The sequence below is a fragment of the Lactuca serriola genome, chromosome 4 (assembly GCF_051521515.1).
Source record: "Lactuca serriola cultivar US96UC23 chromosome 4, Lser_US96UC23_V15, whole genome shotgun sequence".
NCBI lineage: Eukaryota > Viridiplantae > Streptophyta > Magnoliopsida > Asterales > Asteraceae > Lactuca > Lactuca serriola.
In genome coordinates, this window is record NC_136411.1 from 394,394,110 (window position 1) to 394,415,660 (window position 21,551).

At 35.8% G+C, this 21,551-nt stretch overlaps 1 protein-coding gene and 1 non-coding gene across 2 annotated transcripts; both read left to right on the top strand.

Annotated features, from left to right (window-relative positions):
* Positions 1-8,484: 8,484 nt before the first annotated feature.
* Positions 8,485-9,167, top strand: LOC145100828 (cyclin-dependent protein kinase inhibitor SMR6-like). Its single transcript, XM_079037956.1, has one exon. The coding sequence runs from the start codon at positions 8,678-8,680 to the stop codon at positions 8,999-9,001; it is 324 nt and encodes a 107-aa protein (XP_078894082.1). The 5' UTR covers positions 8,485-8,677; the 3' UTR covers positions 9,002-9,167.
* A 2,584-nt stretch (positions 9,168-11,751) lies between these two features.
* TRNAQ-CUG (transfer RNA glutamine (anticodon CUG)) lies at positions 11,752-11,823 on the top strand. The gene has a single exon. It is a non-coding gene; the product is annotated as a tRNA-Gln (tRNA).
* The last annotated feature ends 9,728 nt before the right edge of the window (positions 11,824-21,551 follow it).

The window sequence follows — 21,551 nt, forward strand, 5'->3', positions numbered from 1 at the left end:
ACTAAAGCTGGATATAAAGATCCCCAACCACCACTGAGACTGTCAGTCTCACACCTGGTCCAGCCACCAGGTTTCTAAGAGTCCCACTAGCAAGGCTACCCTAGCCTATGCATCATTGTACGTCACTCATTGACCACATAACCATTCCTAAAAAAACCACGATCCAATACCTCGACCCAAACGGTCCCTACCAGGTCCCACCTGCATTGCGATAATCATACAAGCCTCACCCATGGGTCCCACTAAGTCTATACCAACGAATGAGTCACGCCCACGGGTCCCACCCCAACTAGAGCTACACAGGCCCAACCTCGCCTCCGACCCCAATTGTCCTCCTCCTAAAATGGAGAAATGCTCTCTGAAAATCCTGTCCATCTTGCCCAAGGCACGAAATAATCCTTTTTTATACTCATGACCACCTCAATAATAGTCTACCTCAAACTGGTGAATGCTACAATCCCATCGCAATCTTACAACACTTCTATCCTATCTGCCAATCTAGTGAATGCTACAGCCATCCCACGATCTTACAGCATGTCTAACCAACCATGGTTACCACCCATGGTCTTACCACACCTATACCATCTCATCCCCCTCATCCTGAGTCGATCCCACATTCGACTGAATTCCAATAAGGTGTTCAGGTCATGCTTCAAACCCTAAGGCCTTCATTAAAGAAGAGCAGACAATGAGGCTCTAACACAACCCTCAACCTGGATCCATCCACAAGCCTTCTATACATCACAAAAAAGAAGTCGACCAACTATTGGAAGTTTCTTGAACTCCCAAATTACACAACTTCAGTCCAGACGACCACTTAATTCGTCTTTCCTCCTGAATGGGATGTGAAACTTACCCTAGTTGCATACCCGATCCAACTCCCGAAATTCTGAATGATTATCCCTTGCTTAGATTCATCGAAGCTCTCCCATCCCACACAATTTTATGGATTCCAGCCCATCTTACCTTCATATAACATGAACATACGATGACATGCGCTTACCAATACTAGCATTCCATTACTGGCCAATCTCGATGACTGCCCAACTCTTCAAATCTAGATGAATACTCCGCGAACTCTTAGCAAGTCTGATAACTCCAATCACTTCCCATGATATCGCACCAAATCCTTAAGTCCTTTATGTTGGTGACAAAGACCATAACCCTTGCTTGAACTATCTTCACCCCAACTCCCATCCTTCACAAAATCTCTGAATTCTAACCATCGCCAACCCTTGCGATAATAAAATTCCCCTGGAACTTCCAATAACCAAACAAGCTCATGTGTTTTTCACCTTCATTTTCTTTATATATTTCCTTCCCTAGCAACGGTAGGGATTGGATCCAAAGGTCCTACCCTGGACGACTGCCAATCCTACCTGAATAATGCTATCACGCATGTACTCCGAATTTGCTGAAGAACTAATCATGTTGATTCGACTAAAGATCTCTCAATCAAAATTCCTGAATTGAACCTAACAAAGAACCAAAACAATCAACCGAACAATAGAATTCCACTTAGCAAGATACAACCCACAAATGACTCTTGTCATGCAAAATGGAATATAACAATTCTTGATGATATAACCCAATCAAAAAGAGAGAACTAACCCGAAGATAATACTTACCTATACCCAACAAGATATCAAAGCAATATAGATACAAATAATAATCAAGAGAAAAGCAAAAGATAATATACCCACGATAGCATCTGAAGAATTTTTGACATCCTTTTCTGCCGAAGTACCTGCGATGAAACCTGAGCTTCCCCAACCACTAAGCATGGGCAATTCTCCCTGATATGACCAGACTAATGACAACGATGACACAGTTCTACCTCTAGGGTGCATTCTTGGCGGAGGTAGCCCTTCCATCCATGCTTGCCACACTTATACTTTCAACACACATGCTCATGTGCCCCTTCATCCTTTGTGGAAAAATTACGTCCCCTCGGGTATCTAACATTAGTCATGGCGATGTCCAACTGCTCAGATCGTCGAGTCGGACCATGAGGCCACTTCCATTTCCCCAGTTGCCAATTTGAACCATCTCTTGCTCCTGGGTTACACCGACCATCCCATCAACCGTCTAAATAACCATGGTATGACCCTCGAACTTGGCGACAAATCTATTAGTGACACACCCAATGATGTCGAGTAACTCCTCGCGTAAAGCTCGCGAAAACTCTGTGGCAATCTAATCATGGGATCGATACCTGTGAAAACATGGTGCATAACCCACCTTCGATCCCATATGACAAGAACTAGTAATAGGATCCTCCTTCTTGAAGGATTCTAGGGTTCCACAAGCTTTGGGCTGCAGATGAGTTGTAACGCATGAAGATTTGGGCCAGTCAATTTACAGACAATAAACGTTAGAAATGATTTTTTTGATAAATGATTATTTAGAGTAAATAATCTTAACCAAAATTATAGTATATTTAACAAGGATTCCGTACATATAAAGAATGTTGAAATCTAACTTATAACGAAGAAGTTATGACCCAGTAAAGTTTTTGCGATTAAACCGGCACGGCTCCGCGTAACGTAAAAAGTGAATTTTTGACGAAATACTTTTTAGCCTTAGAAATCTAAAAAAAAGTCGTATTATACGTTAAAATGAGAGTGTGCATATAGAGAACGTCCAGATTTGACTTCATTCGATGAAGATATGAATTTTCTAAGATTTAACGTAGGAGTACACAACCTGAAAAATGAATTTTAGATCGATCAGCTTTTAGCCGAAAAAACCTAAATGAGAATTGAAGATCTTGTTAATAGGAACTCAGCGATATAAAGACAGTCGAAAACGGACGTTAGATGACAAAGTTATGATTTTTTAACGGACATTAACTGTCTAAGTCTGTTAAAATATAATTTTAAAAATAAAGTCAAAATTAGTCGATGGAGTCTAAACGAAAGTTATAGATCACGTTGCTACCTACATGTGAATATAAAGAACGTCAAAAACGAAGCTTGCATGCGAAAGTTACGGATTTTAGAAGATAATTAATTTTTGGACTAAACCAACGAGTAACTCATGGCACGATCCGAGCCGCTACTTCTTCCCCACGACTTTTCACGAGAGGCAACACGTGGCATGAGTATGACCAATGTATCCTTCGCATACGCACTGCGTACTCGGTTCTGACTACTTATAAATATAAGGTGTTTTTCACTATTTTCTCACATCTCTTCACCCATTTCTCTCCCAAACACCCTCAAAGCCTCTACTCTTTTCCCTGGAACCTCCTAGGTGTTAGTAGTGAGTCTCGAAGTGACAGAAGGCCTCAAGAAGAAGAGCTTTCAACTCAGAAGTTTTGTTCGCGCAGAGCCCGGTTCCTCGCTAAACCTTCTTGTAAGTGAGTTATGCTTACCATACTTTAAGTATAACTTATGTTTAAGTTCACTATCGTTATTATGAACCTATAAAAATATATTTATAAGTGATTCCAAGTTGTTATAATGATTGATCTACTTACGGTAATGATGTCTAGGATGTGATTTGGTGAGGTGTTTAAAGTGGGGTTTCCAAACAGTATACTTCATATACCAAACGGACCCTACCTCCGATATAATCCTACTTGGTTGTACCTTACTTGATAGATCTTGAAGTAGTGTAACGCCTGGTTCCTGGTACGCATTTAATTATAATTTATGCACTTTTGTAGAGCAACTCGACAAGTTGGTAGCCCCAAATGCGTCGAGTAGAAACCAGAATGGACGCAGAATTTTAAGTCACCTAATCGACGAGTTGAGAGCCCCAACTCGACGAGTAAGGTTGCCCGGATGAAACCCTAATTTCGGGGTTTTGCACCCTATTTAAGCATCTTAATCCCCACTAGTTGGCCTCATTTACAGCCTCCAAGTCACAAACCCTAGTTCCAGATAGAGCATTTGTGAGCTTGTGAGCCATTTTTTAGTGAACTTAGTGTGTTTTGAAGCTTGTGGAAGAAGAAGAAGCTAAAGGATTCAAGGAGAATATAGTAGATCCAGAGACTTCCTTTCATCCTCATCCTTTTCTGGTAATCAAGTCTCTAACTTGATTAGTAGTTCTTTAGATCTCCTTATATTCACCTTATTGGGTTTTGGTCCAAGAAGCTTGATCTTTGGGATATGGACGTCCCAAGTGAGTATACCTTCAGATCTGGGATGATAGAGGGCTTTCATGGCATAAAGGTGCAAAATTTATGGCCATTGAAGCCCCATGCAAGCCATATGATGTCATTTTGGCCTTTTAAGCTCCAAAAGACCATGCATGGAGTGAAAGGTGGAAGATTTACGCGTCCATGTAGTGTTTAGGGTCTGGATCTCTGTTTGTAGGATTTCGTTTGGAGTATGGATGGCTTGTGGACCAAAATCTAGATCCTAAGGAGTTAGGGTTTGAGCTAAACCCATTAAGGAAAGGTATTAATGGGTAAAGTTGGAAACTTTACCCTTAAAAGGACATTTTCAAGGTGTATGAGGAGTATGAAGCTTAGATATGAATAGTTGGGGCTTAATCTATTAAGATGGACCAAACAGATCGAGGAACTCAATGAGTTGAGTTGATTTGTCCCAATTCTGTAAAAGGTAGAACTTGACGAATCTGTGAAGGGACTCGACGAGTTGGCTCATGGTATCACGATTATGAGTAGCAAGAGAACTCGGTGAGTCAGGGGGATGACTCAACGAGTTGAGTCAACGGATTGTTGACTTTGACTTTGACTAAGCGTTGACTTTGGCTTGGACATTGACTTTGACCAAGGTTGACCGTGAAGGGGTATTGAAGTAAGGAATGGTATCTAAGGGGGTTGTTTTGTATAGGGCGTGAGTAGAGCCAGTTGTGGGAGCAGAGATGTTGAACTACTTCACTTGACACTTGAGGTGAGTTTTCCTCCAGTAGGAACGAGTCGAAGGCACCAAGGTTGACCCGTTTATATATGTTACTATGTTCCAGATTAAGGTCTGATGTCAGTCGGGGCCCGATTTAGGTTATGTGTTTTTCCGGATTTCGATCCGATGTCGGGGTGGTACCCGAAGAATGTTAGTATGCTTGATGTCTTTGTGATTCTTGCATGTGTTTGTATCTGTATGTTTCCGGACTACGATCTGATGCCGAGGCGGTTCCCGAGGAATGTTTTTATGCTTTCCGGATTTCGGTCTGATGTCGGGCGGGACTCGAGGAACATTTATATTTCTATGATTAAGTGGTTATGCTCATGTTATGTGTATTAGTAGTTATACCATTATGTATGTCGAGTTTTGCTCGATCTAGGGTGGGGCCCGATGCTGGATGCGGTCTGATGTCGGGTGGGGCCCGATGCCGGACAAAGGCTGATGTCGGGTAGTGCCCGATGTAGCAGGGCGGGGCCCAATGTATGTTATATGCAATTATGTGATTATGTGTATGGTATGTGGTAGTTTGGGGAGACTCACTAAGCTTCGTGCTTACAGTTTTCAGTTTTTGTTTCAGGTACTTCCGCTAGTAAGGGGAAGAGCTCGGGATGACTGCATTGCACACACGATAGCTTCTAGCCTAGGAGGATTCACTCTGATGTTTTGACTTATGATTTTGATATATTGACAGATGTTATGATATTTTTGAGATACACGATTTATGACTTTTATATGATGAACAATACTTATGGTTTTTATTAATGATTTTAAATGAAGTTTTTGGACCGTATTTTTGGGATGTTTCAAGTAGACTTTGAGTTAGTGATGGATCTAGACTAATAATTAATCACAATAAATAATAGACTAAGACTTAGTGATAATGACACTAGGTTTCGTCAAAGGAAAAGACAATTGTTAGAAGTGAAACGATGCCCGACTTATGAGTCGTCACTTTAACAAGTGAGTGCACATACGAAAAACAAGCATTACATATAAGTAACTTGGATCTTCTTGAAAGATTGTGTGAACACTTCCCGAATCTGATATATCGATCATATGCCAGTGTTACACGAAATCTAGATTATGAGATACTCTTTCAAAGAAAAATCTCAAAAATTAATAAAGAAATATATAAATGTAGTATAGTCTTTTCATGTTTGTCAGAGACGAAAAATACAACAAAAATCATGCAATAAGGACAGTCCGATTGCAAAATAAAACTTAGAAAATAAACGTGTAAGCTTGACTAAATCATATGGACGATTTAAATAATTTACTCTATTTAATATATAAATTGTCTCTATTCAAAAAAATAAACACAACATATTGTTGATGATACCAATCGGACCATGTATGTTTTAACCTAATTATCATATTCGGATAACCTACTTGTTTGACGCATGTAGAGTACGGGGTTCAAAGTCGTTTACCAATTATATTTCTTGACATGACAAATGACAATATTAGAAGTTAGTTATGGATTAGTGAAACTGTTTCTTTCTCTTTTATGAAGTTATATAACATACTTTTTTCATTTATCTTATTTTGTGTACACAAAATACATCAAAATAGTACATAGTCAATTAATGAAATGACAATATTTATCATTCATATTGTGCATCATGGATCTGTCATGTCTTCCATAATCCATATGTACGAAATAAATGGACAAATATTATATTAGCCCATCGAACTTATTTTGTTTTTTTAAAAGGTCACCCAACTTTTTTTTTGTACATTAAGAGGAATGAACTCTCGTTTAAACTGTTAAAAAAGTTACTTAATCCACTATATCAGGTTTTAATCTCGTTGTAGCCTCATTTCGGTTTTTTATACCCAAATCTTTCAATCATTCGGAACCGGTATCATTTAAAATAGGAATCTATGACCATTTATGACATGAATCAAGTGAAAAATGTTTTTATAAAATAGGAATTTGTGACAATGGAAACCAGTACCCTTTAACTAGTCCGGACCCCCATATTTCTATGCATTTCGGTTCTTGGGTATTCTGTTCGGTCCTAACCGATGCTCATCTCTCAACCAACTTCGATTGCATCTCCATTGTAGTCCGGAGGTCTACAACAACTCATCGTCAATACAAGCAGCTCAAATGTAATTATGCGCAAGGTAATTTTGTTTACGGCATGTTATTCTTGCGTTTAAATCTTGATTTCTCAAATGCTCTTTAAATCAAATAGTTATGCTACTCATTACCAAGATTCCATTGCAAAAAGAGTGTGTAGAAGAGCACTCGTTCACTCATGGCCGCCAAAAAAACCCAAACGAAAATGGGTATATTAGCGATGAAAAATTGGGGCCAAATAGCATTAGGGTTTCAAATCTTTTTGGTAGTGGTAGAGATTATAATTCACGTCAAGAATCAGGGGAGGAAGTCGATTCCAAATTTTCGAGAAATTACAATGCGAATATTCAAGAAATCGAGGGTTTCAGAAGGGTTGAAGATGATGGCGATGAAATTAGACTTACGCACAAATTGGACTCCGAACCTTGAAGGCGAATTAAAACAACTACTTTGAAGTTTGAAGCCTCAACAAGTTTCCTCCGTGCTTAGGAATCAAAATGATGCGCGGATTGCACTTCAGTTGTTTTATTGGGCCGATCGACAATGGCGATACCAGCACCACCCCATTGTCTACAACTCCATGCTCGAGATCCTTAACAAAACTAGTTTGTATCAGGGCGCTAAAAGGGTTAAGACATACATTTTATAGGCTTACCCGATATCAGGTCACATAAAGATGTTTTAAAACAGAAAAATAAGAGTTCATTAACTTAATGTACAAAAAATGTTGAGAGACCTTTTAGAACAAAGACGAGAAATTCGGTGGGCTAATATGACATTTTCCCGAAATCAATTAAGAGTAATCAATAGTAATCACTAGTTTTACCATCAAATTTATTATTATTCTTCTTATTATTTTTGGATATAAAATATAACTTTTAGAAGATATAATGTGCATTAGATTACATCATCTTTTCTTATTATATAAGATAAGTTTGATAATACCACACGTTTAAAATCAATAAGTATGAATTTAAAACATGTCAATGATATGACTTATGATAGCTTTTATCGCAGAAAAGGTAATGAATTTGTATGAAAATTTTAATTAATCACAGGATTTCAAAAACCACCAAAAAGAAATAACATGTCTTTAATTGATTATTATTCTTTTTAAATCAGTAATGACTGAATGTAAAAACAAAATGGCCAATTTACTTGTGTTACAAATAAATACGTTCATTTTTATAAACTTCGAATTTTTTTATAATAAAAATTTCAATAGCCAAAATAAAAATTAAATGAAACATAGTTGCTATTTATTTGTTAATGGGCCATAAGCCCACTATTTTTACTGGGCCAGCCAAACCAACTACGAACCATCATTAAATGGCTGACAGGCCAAGAAGAGCGGGTAAAACAGTAAAAAATAAAACCCGATAGCTTTAACGCGGGAAAAGGAGCCGTTAATAAAAATTGGCGCGAAAACTCTAAAATTTTACTCGAATGTCATGCTGCCCTCCTGCCCGACAAATTACGGGCAGCTGAAAATCCCTCCTCAATTATGCGCCCAGAAAGAATCCTAAGCAATTTGCTTACGTCTCTCATTTATATCCTCACCTTTCTCTCTCTGTCTCCATCTTTTTTTGCCGCCTCCATTCAAAGCATCAAATTGGGCGTATATTCTCATCAGTGTTTTTGGCTTCTAATCAAGTAATCATCTCCCAAAAGTGTGATTCCATCGCTTCAAAAGCTCATTTATTCGATTCTAGGTATGGGATTTTCGAAAAAGCATCAAGCAGATGGAGATTCTAAAGAAGGAAATAAATGGATGATTGCTGGAATCACCTTACGTGCTCCTTTGAAATCGATTTCTACGAAGATCTCCAACAAGGAAGACGATGAGAACTCCAAATCTGGTTCAACAACTCCGACCTCTAATCAATCGAGGATACCGGAGGTATTGCCCTGTCCGCCGCCGCCGAGGAAGCGCCGGCCGGTGTCTACGTGTCATAACAATGGAAACATGGAGTTTTTTACTTCACCAGATATTGATTCGTTTTTCAAAGTATTTCCAAATTCTGGAAGTTCCAATTGAGTTCGTAAGATCTTTTTATTTTGTTATGTTTCCATTAATTTTAGCTTATTTTATTCTGATTGTTTTATTTTGTTTTAGGATTTTTAATAGCTTAGATTAGACATGTACACATACATATATGATTGATTACTCATGAAATAGTTATCGCAGAAAGTTCTTTAGTTCATATTTTTTTCTTTACTTCAATAGTTTTCTTTCTTATTGGTGTCATAAGATGATAAGAAATTGATTATTTGATTAATGTGTGGATAAAGTTGTTTATTATCTTGGGATTAAATTATTTGTTTCGTAAGAAAGAACCAGAAAAGTAAAATAACTTTTTAAACCATATTCTTCATTGTTAATAATTTCTCGATGAAACAATAATTGTTGTAATGAATGATAATTTTTTTGAAACAAAATATTAGTAAATAATGTATAAAAGGAATATTATTATAATTGATGTAATAAATTGTTCTAACCCAACATTAAAACTTATCTTCTACATTATTTTTCAACCCAAGATTAAATTTTACTGCAAACTTATTAAATTTTAGTTTATAAGTTGATATTTTGACTTTAAACTTACTAGTTTTAGTTTATTATCTATATTTTGTTTTATTTTTAACGACATGTTTTTTTATTAACAACGATAATAAATATATAAAAATAACAATATATAAAAACAACAAAAGACACCAATATCAAGTCATTAGATATGGTGAAACAAACACTACAATGGCAAACTAAGATGACGAACTTTGGATGTATAGGATGAGTCTTGATTAGCCTTTTAAGGTTGAAAACTTGAAATTGAAACAACTTCAAGTTGATGCAACAATGTAGGCACTAATGTTGAGCAAAACATCGTCTTTGATCATAAACGGCCTTGTCACCTGAAGTGGTACAAAACAACAATTTTTTTCTTTTGGAAAAGGAACTTTCATAATGAGGGTAGCCGAGCCAATTTTTGTGTACGGACCAAGGTTCTAAATGATGTGAGACATGACTTGACGGCAATATCAAACCTTAAATTATGACGAGTCAGGCCATTTTTCAAGGCGTGACAATTTTATATATATTAAAAAAGACAATTCACATAATTATAGAATTATATTAAATAAATCAAGCTTTTAGAGGTGTTATATTAACACTTAATATTAAAAAGTTAACAAAAACTCAATTATTTTAGGCCCGATAAGAAAACAACAAAACAAAAATGAAAAACGCACGCCTTGAAAAAAAACTCACACCATAACGCGATAAGGTACCTTTTGACACATTATTTGAGCATCATGTTTAACAAACTTGTTTGAATGTTTTCCTAACAGCTACACCACGATTTGCGTCATGACACATTTTGACGCCTTTTAGAACCATGTTACCTACTAATCATCTGTTACGAACATGAGTCATTGTCATATATCCTGGAGTCATTGTAGTTGAACCTCCATTGTTATATGGACCGAATAGTATCAAGATTTGAATATGTATTAATGGGAACTCATTATATTTTTCACATATTTTAGCAAGTCATTACAACCCAAATGGTTAAGTGGGACAAAACGATATTAAAGCATCACCCAATTCTTAGAGACCACCATAGCCAACAACACCGGTAGAAAAGTTATAAAATCTACGACTATCATAAATTGCCATAAAAGAAGTTATTTTGAACCAAAGTGATGATTTATTGATTAGGATAAAAGGAGTTATTTTCCTGTTTATGCATTTTAGAAGGCATGTAAATATAATTAAGAAAAAGAACATATAGTTATTTAGAAAAAGTATCTTAAATAATACTTTGAATAAAAGTAATTAGACCCTTGACTTTCCTTCTTCACATTTTGTCTCTCGTTTTTGTCTGCATGTCCTACTTTAATAATATGAGGTTTATGGAATTACATATTAGGACAAAATCTCGTAAATCCCATCTTGTTCTTATGAATTATGATAAATATTTATGAATTATGCGATAAATACTTTATATCAGTGCTAATAACCAATAATCCAAGATCTTGATTATTAAAGTTAGTATTTATTATCTTAAACTTCTAAAATATATTTAATCTAAAAATGGTGGGTGTCATCAAGATCGGGATATCAACAGGTTACGATTACAAAAAAATTAGAACCAAAATCAGTCATATTAACCAACAGTTCTGATTCCATTTTTTTTTTTTTTTAAAAAAAAGGTATATAATTGCAATGATCACCTCTAAATACAAGTGGCTTAGAGCACCCACATCGGGTGCTTTCAATTACCTTGCAATGCCACCTGGACAGTCTTTGAAAGCCACGTTGGCTAAGTTATTGCAACGGCCGAAAGCCTTGCAACAATAAATAAGCGAGACCATCCTTTACTTTATCAATTATGACGTATAGTTTTAAATGTGTTATGTTATACCACACACATGCATATATAATACATAATAATTATAATATATTTTGAACATATTTAAAGTTATAAATTAATAAAGTGGTAATTATAAAAGATTATGTGACACCTTTGAAAGATTAGTAGTCTTGTACCGATGTAGATGGTTTTAATGAAATCTAAAATAGTCGCAACTTAGTCTAAAAGCATTTTACTTTACATAAAAAAAAATATAATATTTGATATGATATATGAATTATAAAAATATATTCATTTAATTGTGAAATGCATCTTTCGATACCTAAACTACTGTCCTATAAATGCTATTCATTAGAGGCGATGAAAAGGAAATTTTATTATTCTTAATGTTTGATTTCCGAATATTGTTCAACTTGGTCCTATGGTCTAGTGGTTAGGACATTGGACTCTGAATCCAGTAACCCGAGTTCAAATCTCGGTAGGACCTTATTTCTTTTTTTAAAAAAAAATCTTTTTTAGGGTTTCATAATCTATTCTTAGTTATTTTTAACATGAGTTAGTTTTGATTCTTTCTTTTTCGAACATTTTTTTAGTCTAGATATTAAGTTTATGGTTTCTTTTTTCTTTTACAATTTCATAGGTTAACATGCATTTTTTGTGGTTAAAATTTAAAAAGAAATAGAATGGTAGTTCTTTTTTTTTTTTTTTCTCAAAAAATGTGTCAAAATGTTAGTTTTCTCTTGTAATTAAACATTTTTATAATATAAGGTAGAAAAACTTATGTTGCATTTTATAAAAAACTTGAAAAATATTTATACTTAACGTATCCGCATTTAAATAATTTTCATTTAAGGCTACACATGCTAATCAACTCTTTTTTTTTCTAAGGGATATTGATACAAAAACCTTTGTTGATTATTAGCGATTATATCTTAAATTTGTTTTTATGTTCATTAATGTCTGAAAATTAAAAATATTTTATCATTAATGTCTTTTTAATAGGTTTTTTTGGAACCAGCCAATAAAATTATAATAAAAAATAAAAAACAAGAGAAAAAGTAAAAAGCCACAAGTCACTAGCGATACAAGAAACCAAATTTAATAGGAAAATAGAAACATAAATATAGATTACACATTAAGAAAATGGCATTAAGAATATTCTGCACATATCAACTCCATCTTGTTTTCCGTGTTCTTCACCCAAAGGAAAGTTACAAATTTGACAATATCAATGATTTTATTAGGTGGTAGCCGATTTTTTTTTGAAAACTCTGTCATTCATTGCTTTTCAATTGCTTCATAATGTACCATAGCATATTGGCAGAAATATCTTCCTCCTTATTAGGCATGATACCCACCTAGCAGCGAAATCCAGGACATTAATCACCGTATGAAAGTCTTCCATATTCACGTTCACTTTACACCACCTCATTATTCCTTCCATGATCATCGTTGCATAAGAGCACTTCACAATAACGTGATTAACACATTCTTTTGTTTCATCATACATCCTACATGTTAATATGTCTAAATTTACCCCTCTTTTTGAGAGCTCCAATGCGGCTGGGATTTTGCCTAATTTTTCTCTCCATATGAAGCATGAAACTTTCAGTGGGATTTCTTTGAGCCAATGGAAGTTATCATTGTAGAGGGGGTGGTAATCCCATCTTTTCCTGAGGGCATTCACTGTGAATGATCCATCTGGGGTTAGTCCACACCTCCAAGTAACCCCATTGGTGACTGATTGTTTGGATAACATTGTGGTGACACGATTTTATTTTATTTTATTTTATTTTTTTTTTTTTTTGAGATCATTACTTATTCCTATGATATCAATGACTTCATTAAGTAACACTCATCAGGTTTCGTCCGGAGATTATGCAAACTTGTGATGACTGCAACCCATAGATGATCAAGCTCGGTTCTTAACTTTCACCACCATTTCATTATTAGAGAGATGTTTAGGGTTTTGATTGTACCAACACTTAATCCACCCGATTCCTTGGAAGCGACCACCTTATCCCACGAGATCTAGTGTATCACTTTCTTTTCATCCGAACCACCCCAAAGGAACTCATTCCTTAGTTTTTTCTAATGTTTCAATAATGCCCTCGGGGGCCACAAATAATGAAAGGTAGTATGTTGGAAGGTTACCTAAGACTGATTTTATACGAGTCAATCTGCCACCATGGGAGAGGGTTTTAGACTTCCGCTTTGATAGTTTGGATTGGCATCTATCCATGACCGGTTTCTAATTCTTCTTGAAGTTCATGTTGGCTCCAACGGGACCCATAGGTAAGTGAAGGGGAGGAGGCGGGTTCACATCCAAGAGGTCAAACCAGTTTGAAACCTCTTGCATATCAGTTCCAAATCCAAAGACTCTTGATTTGTTAAAGGTAATTCCGAGTCCCGATGAGACATGGAAACAATGTAGGATTCGAGCTAGATTATTTATATTTTGTTTCAGCCATTTTCCAAGAAATAGAGTGTCATCTGCATATAGTAGATGAGAGGTCGATGGGCCCCCATTTGGCAGATTAATGCCATGAAAGATACTTATGTCACAAGCGGATCTCATCGTAACACTTAGGCCGTCCATAGCTACAATGAAAAGGAGTGGGGAGAGCGGTTCTCCTTGTTTGAATCCTTTGGATATCGTGAATTCTCCAATTAGGCTGCCATTAACAAGTGCTGATAATTTGATGATTCAAGGCATCCTTTTAACCATAGTCTCATATTATTTCTGAATCCCATGTGCATAAGATACGTATCGAGGAAATCCCAATTAATTTATTCGAATGCCTTATCAAAATCCAACTTAAGTAAAAGAATATTCTTTTTAGTATTTTTTTCCCATGAACAAATTTCATTCACCACAAGAGGTTTGCCAAGTATGTTCCTACCCTCAACATATGCTGATTGCACCTTGTCAATACAGTGCCCCATGACTTTCTTCATTTTGAGCGATAGGATCTTACATATGATTCCATAAATACACCCAATAAGACTAATCGAATTATAATCACTTATCATGTAACATCCCAAAAATCAAGGTAGAATTTTCATTTTTTTTGAAAACAACTAAAAACCATAAATGTTTACGAACATAGTTTCCAAAGTGTCAAATTCAAAAATCAGAGTATCCCAAAATCAAATCTCATAAAAACTGAAGGATGTGTCTGATCAAGCCTTCACCTTGCCCCGATCATCATAAGTACCTGAAATATAAAACTTAAATTGTAAGCCAAAGCTTAGTGAGTTCCTCCAAATTACCACATACAACCAAACAAATATACATATTGCATGATAGGTCTACAACCTCACAGTTGGATTACTCTGTGTAAGGTCACACCTTATGATCTGATGAGTCAAACACATGATATGCTGATCTATCAGCGTTAACGTCTACAAGTCATCAACGCCGACATCTCAAGTTTAAAAATGTCAACTTTAGTATAGTTGTCCGATTGTAATCTTTTGTATATTAGGTAGTTATTATAGATAAATATAGAATAGATATCATATCCGTAATCTTGGTGATAAGGATATGATCATTAGTATAGATTAGACGCAATCCCCTCAATCAAGGGATATACATGTATAGATTAGTATATATACAACATTAGGGAAAACCTAATGTAGTAGTCATAGATTAGTGATCGTGGCATTGTGTCAATCGTCTTTGTGATAAACTCGTCTTCTTGGTGAAGACAAAACCTCTTTTCTTGGTCAAAGGAACAATTTGAGAACTTTTGTGTTATTTACTTTATGTTGATTATTTTTCTTAGATTAGTTTTTCTTTTCTTGTTCATACTTGAAGTGTATCCAATCAAATACAAACCTTCAATTGGTATCAGAGCAGGTTTGTGATACACTCAAGCAATCATGTTGACTTCCTTCATTCCTAAGTCATCTGTTTGTAACAAGATTTATTCGTTTGATCAATGCAATTTCTCTGATTGGAAATCAATGGCCATGAAAGTTCTAGAGTTCATGGACTTCGATATGCTCGATGCCATCAATCATCGAATATTGGTGCTTCTGGCAGTAAGATGAAAGGGAAGTCTGTTCCGTTTTATAAGAAGGAAGAGAAAAGGATGTTGAATCTTGATGTAAAAGCTAGAATTGCTATTGGAAATTCATTCCCTCTCTCGGTCAATCGTTGGTCCAAAACTGCTCAAGAGATGATGACCAATCTATCATCTGTTTTGAAAAGGAAAACTCTTTAGACGATTGAATCTCACGCTAACACTTCACATGACAACCTTGGGATCCTTAACGCCGCTTCTCCTCATACCGGTGATAAAGTCAAGTTAGAATGGGACGATGCATCAGCGTATCAGGTAAACAATCATGTTAATCTCTCTTTTACTGATAATATTAAAAAAATGACACGATCGATCTCTTACATTTCAATTTATTGATATCAAATAAAGAAAAAAAATTCTCTCAGTCTTGAGATAAGGATTCTTAAAGAAAAAAAATTCCTTTCTCTAAAAAAATCTCTTTCTATTTTATAAAAAGAAAACACTTGTATCCCGCTTACCAATAATTTTCTTCACACTGAAAAAGAAAAAGATGTTAATCAGGCTAATCGCACTCCACTTATTTTGAAATTTTGGGCAACCTTTGACTTTAATGTCACAAGAATTATTAATGCTCAAATTCCAGATCAGTGTAAGAAATTCTTGGAGGTGATATAGAAGGTGTTATTTCTTTAACCAAAATCGAAACTAAACAAACCTTTTATAAAGCTGATTGCTTAGACCATCTCCAACCCATCTCCATTTTTTCTCCTATAAATGGAGTAAAAAATGGAGTAAACAGTGTTTCATCTCCAACCCTACTCCATTTCTACCCCATTTTTTACCCCAAAAAGTATATTTTTGGAATATTCCATTTTTATAACTTATATATATTGTCAAATACACCCCTCTACTAATTAAACTCTATATTTATGATTAATTAATATAAATTAGTATACAACATGATATTATAAATATTAAATATTGCATTTAAATTATAATTAGTAGATAAAATAAACTAGAAATGTATAAAATAAAAATGAGAGGGACTAAAATTGACAACCAAACTTCACCTCCATTTTTGGAGATATGAATAGTATTCCCCCATATATGGGGGAATACTATTCATATCTCCAAAAATGGAGGTGGAAATGGGGTAGGGTTGGAGAAGAATGGGGGGAGAAATGGGGGAAGAAATGGAGTATGGGGGTGGGTTGGAGATGCCCTTAAAGGAAGATTTTCAAAGTCAAATTGTGAGTTCTCACTTTATAAATCAACTCCTAATCAATACTCATTGCTCTGCTGATTCTAACAGTATTACTAAATGTGTTACTAAACTCTCTACTCTCGATCCTTCTCTCCAACCTTCACATCGTGAGTATGTTCTTCCCTCTACTAAGACTTTTCTAAAGTTTCCTATATGTAATGGTGAATTTCATTTTGTAGACGAAATTTTTAGCATGTTTCCTTAGTGACCAGTTAGCAATTATGAACCTGAAGATCATTCAAATCCTTCTACCCCTAATGACTTTTCAAATGATCATGAGTCTCATGATAAGGTTGTATATGGGCATACCACTGATAACACTTATTGTTCCAGAGTTAAATCATGAACTCTTAAACCTTCAGATTCAGCAATTGAAAAGAATTCAAAATCTAATGTTAAAGGAAAGAATCTTGGAATTAAAGTTTGTTATCGATGTATTGATCCCTCTCACAAAGTCAGCGAGTGCTCTTTTGAAAAGAACATTGCTTGTGCTAATAATATGATTACTTGAAATGATAAAGTGGATCAAAAAGGGAAACTCATTGAACTGTCTTCCTGATGATTGTTATAACATATTTTCTTAGTGATCCTTTACAAATGGGTCAGTGTATATTTAGTGTATATTTTTTTCTTACTGTACATCTTAGTTTTAGGGTAAAAAGCATATTTGGTAATTAGATAACGGCTGCTCAAGACATATGACAGGATATAAATCTCTCATGAAAGATTTTATAAAGAAGGATGGTCACTCAGTTACATATGGCAATAATGGCAAGGGAACTACAAAGGGATATGGATTCATCAAGTGCAATTCTATGGTTTTCAAGAATGTATCTTATGTGAAAGGTCTTCAGTATAATCTCATCTCTGTTAGTCAACTGTGTGATGCTGGCTATAAATTTATCTTTAACAAAAAAGAAGGAAAAGTTATTGATCAAAAGAGCATCAGTGTTCTTACTGCAAATTGATAAAATGACATCTATGTTCTTGATACGTTTTCTGCTGACAATTCTCTTCGTCATTGCTTCTTCTCTTGTGCTAAGTATCATCTAAATTGGCTATGGCACAAAAGGCTATTGCATCTGAATTTCAAGAATATCTCAAAGATTGCAGGGAATCAACTTGTGAGAGGAATTCCTAATACGCAATTTGTCAAGGATAAAGTGTGCTCAGCGTGTGAAAAAGGGGATGAAAACCAAGTCTTCGTTTAAACCAAAGTCATGTTATTCAATCATCAAACCTCTTCATCTCCTCCATATGGACCTTTTTGGACCAATTCTGATTAAGTCAAGAGTTGGAAAGAAATATACTCTTGTCATTGTGGATGAATTCTTAAGGTTTATGTGGGTAGTGTTTTAAGAAAGAAAAGTGTCACAACTGGCATTTTTGCTAGGAAATTCTATTCTCATGAAAACATCATCTATTGTAAAGCTTGTACTCTAAGTGAATATCATACCCTATGTTCAATCAACGTCATCCATTTGAAACCAAACTCTTGAATGAAGGTCAAAACCTAATACAATACATCTCGTATGTTCAACTATGGGTTGAAAACCCTAGAAATCCCGATTCAAGTTCATTATGGACTAGGATCCTCTTATTGGGCCTTTTGGACCAATAAACCTTCAACTTGAACTACTTTGGGCCTAGAAACCCTAATTGGGTTCTAATTGGACCCACACTCATAAAACTTAACATTTTGGGCCATAATGGGCCTAAAATATTTTTTTACCTTTAATGGGCCTTATTGAGCCATGACAACTCCAATTAACCCTAATGGACCATAAACCCATTCTTTTGTACTATTTGGGTCGTGAAATACCCACAAGGGCCCAATGGGACGAAAACCATTATTGGACTCTAGAAATTTGAACTAAACCTAGAATGGACCCAAACTACCCATTCTTATCCCTTTTGGCCCAAAAATCTCGGCCCAACATCATCTAACAAAAAAAAAAAAAGATCAAAGGAGGATTTAGGAAGTGATGACAACACATAATTGTCTTGTTAGGTCCAGTTTAGTGTTGCGTCTTTTGGGCTCGTTAGCTAGTCCAAGTTTTGTCTCCGGTATGGGCCTGTCCATCCGTGAGTTTTGTTTAGGGTTTATTATATATAGATGCTTGCATGCATTCTTAACGTAAGATTGATAGAGATTTGATAGCGTACAAGTTCTTATCTTTTGTAACCCTAGAATCCTCTACAGTGGAAGTTCTTCATCGAGCTCTGCTGAGGATTGAGTTAATCAAATCATTCGACACATTCAGATCCATACTTGTGTTTTTTACATTACTGTTTCTGTTTTATTTATTTACCTATTACAAAGATCTAATCGATCAAAGAGTTTTCGAACTCATCAATTGGTATCAGAGCAGGAGGCTGTGTAATTCATACACATCTCTTCTATGAAAGAAGCGATTAGGGTTATTCCGCATTAACTGATATTTATTGAGCCGTCACTCCATAATTGACGTATCTCTTTATTTATTCGTTTGCCCTAATATTACATATTAAAAGTCTGATCTTTCAAACAGGTTAAACGATCAAGCATGGACGATTCTCAATCTAATCCTATCAACATCTCAAACAACATTGGATCAACGACGAAGATTCCTATTCTATACACCCAAGATTACGAAGTTTGGGCTCATCATTTTGAAGACTATGTCATCGGATCTGAAGATAATGGATATCTTATTTGGGAAGCCATTGTGTCTGGACCATTTTCTCACTCAGGAACATCCAAGATCATTAAAACTCAGAAAGAATATAATGATCTGTTAAAAGATGTTAAAGACATTGCTCAAGACGAAAAGGAGAAGTTTCAGTGCAACATCAAAGCATTGAGACTGATCCGATTCGCTCTTCAATCTGACACATTTAGGTTGGCGAGTTCCTGCAGTACCGCTAAAGAAATTTGGGATAGGTTGCGAGAGCTGTATTCCACAGATGAAGATTTAGAGCATTCTATTCAGACCTTGCTTTTGTCTGAGTTTGGTGAATTTAAGCAGAATTCTGATAAAACTGTCACTCAGACGTTTGATCGCTTCAATCATCTTCTTAGCAAGATGATCAAACATGATATAGAAAGGAAGTTGATTGAAAAGAAGGTCACCTTTTTGAATGGCCTAAGATCTGAATGGAGAGCTGTCGTGTCTACAGTTAAAGCTCATGAGCAGTTCAAGTCATATTCATTGGCAAAGCTGGTGGGAATTCTGAAATCCCAAGAAAAGATTGTCATGCAAGAAAAGAATGTGGTCTCAAGTTTGGGGTCCTTGGCCCTCCTATCAAAAGGCAAGAATGCAGTGGAAGATGAAGATCTGAACCTAGAGGACTATGATCTTACGTCAGAAGATTATGCTATGATGGTATCCAATCCCAAGAGGTTCATCAAGAAGAGGTTTCCTACCAATAAAAACAGAAATTGGCAGGGAAGCTATAGTTCTGAAAAGGTAAGGGAGGAGCCGAAGACAGAGGAACCAAAGAAAGAGGCGAAAGTTGAAGGAGATTCTGGCGTTAGCTGCTATTACTGTGGAGGAAGGAACCATTATGCTAAAGATTGTGTTCTGAAGAAAATGGCAGAGAAAGATGAGGAAAAAGATGAAGAGGCTGTCTTGATGAAAAAGCTGGAAGAGATCAAGAGGAAGAAAGCTGCTACTAACCCTTCTATGAATGCTCTTATTATACAGGGTTCGGCAGAGGATGACGAGTTCGGTGGCGTGCAGGTATGGTCAACCGACGTAGAGGATGATGAAGTGAGAAAGCCTTCACATGGAAAGGCATATGTTGCAAGAGGTGACGAAAGCAGTGGAAAGTGTTTTGTGGTGACTGATGTATCTTACATAAGGGGATACAATACTGATGGTGGAAACGAGGACACCAAGGAGCGAGAGGACTTATGCTTCACAACAAAACCTCTCAGTGTGCAGATCAATGAGCTTGATGAATTGATCAAAAAGGTATAATCTCTCTTTATTTCATTCAAAGTCCCACAGAAATCATATGAAAAAGAATTAAATAGCTTAAAATCAAGAATCTCAACTATGGATAGTTGTTTAACTCAAACACGGGTCACCAATTCTAACCTAACTGACCAAATAAGCAGGGTGTCTTCCAAGAGTGAGGAGTGAAGGATGTGGATAGAGAAAAAAGAGTCGGAGCTGATAAAGTCTAAGGATGAAAACATTTATTTACAAAGAGACAATTTAAAACTTTTAAAATAGAGAAATGTTTTTTGTTTGATTGCTAAACGACTTTATGCTAACATCACTCAACTACATCTGAATTGTTAAATAGGGCAAAAAATTCATCACATGATTTTGCCCTTCCTTGAGTTTAAGGAGGATGAAATCGATGCTGAAGCATATAACTGCGAAAGTGTTGTATCGTCTGATGATGTGAATCCCACTTACATGTATGGTCTGGACAAAATAGAATCTTTCATAAAGTCCAAGGACCATAAGGACATGCTGAAAAACCTTTTGGATGAAAACGATAAGCTGAAACTAAGGATTGAAACTATACAAAAATTTGACTCGTTGAGTGCCAATTTGAGTTCAGAAAATAAAATTGATGTTGAAAACGCATCTGAACTTAATGAGGACGATGGTATGAGTGAAATTTTTGTAGAGGATGTAGTCGACTGTTCTGAGTTTGTCAAGAGTGAACCCGAAAACCACAAAAATCTTATTTCTGAAAATTCTGTGGAGTTCGCTCGTTTGTCCCAAAATAAGTCCCCGATTCTTGAAGAAAAGGCTGTTGTGTACCAAAAGGTGAGAACAACACCAAATCAGGTGTACAAGGTCACAGGAGTAACCGAGCATCAAACAGCCAAACTCACTGCCATAGTGAATGAAGATAACGTAGATGGCTGTGATGAGTTTTTCTGGTCTGCTCCTATAGATAATGCCGACGAAACTGTTGGTC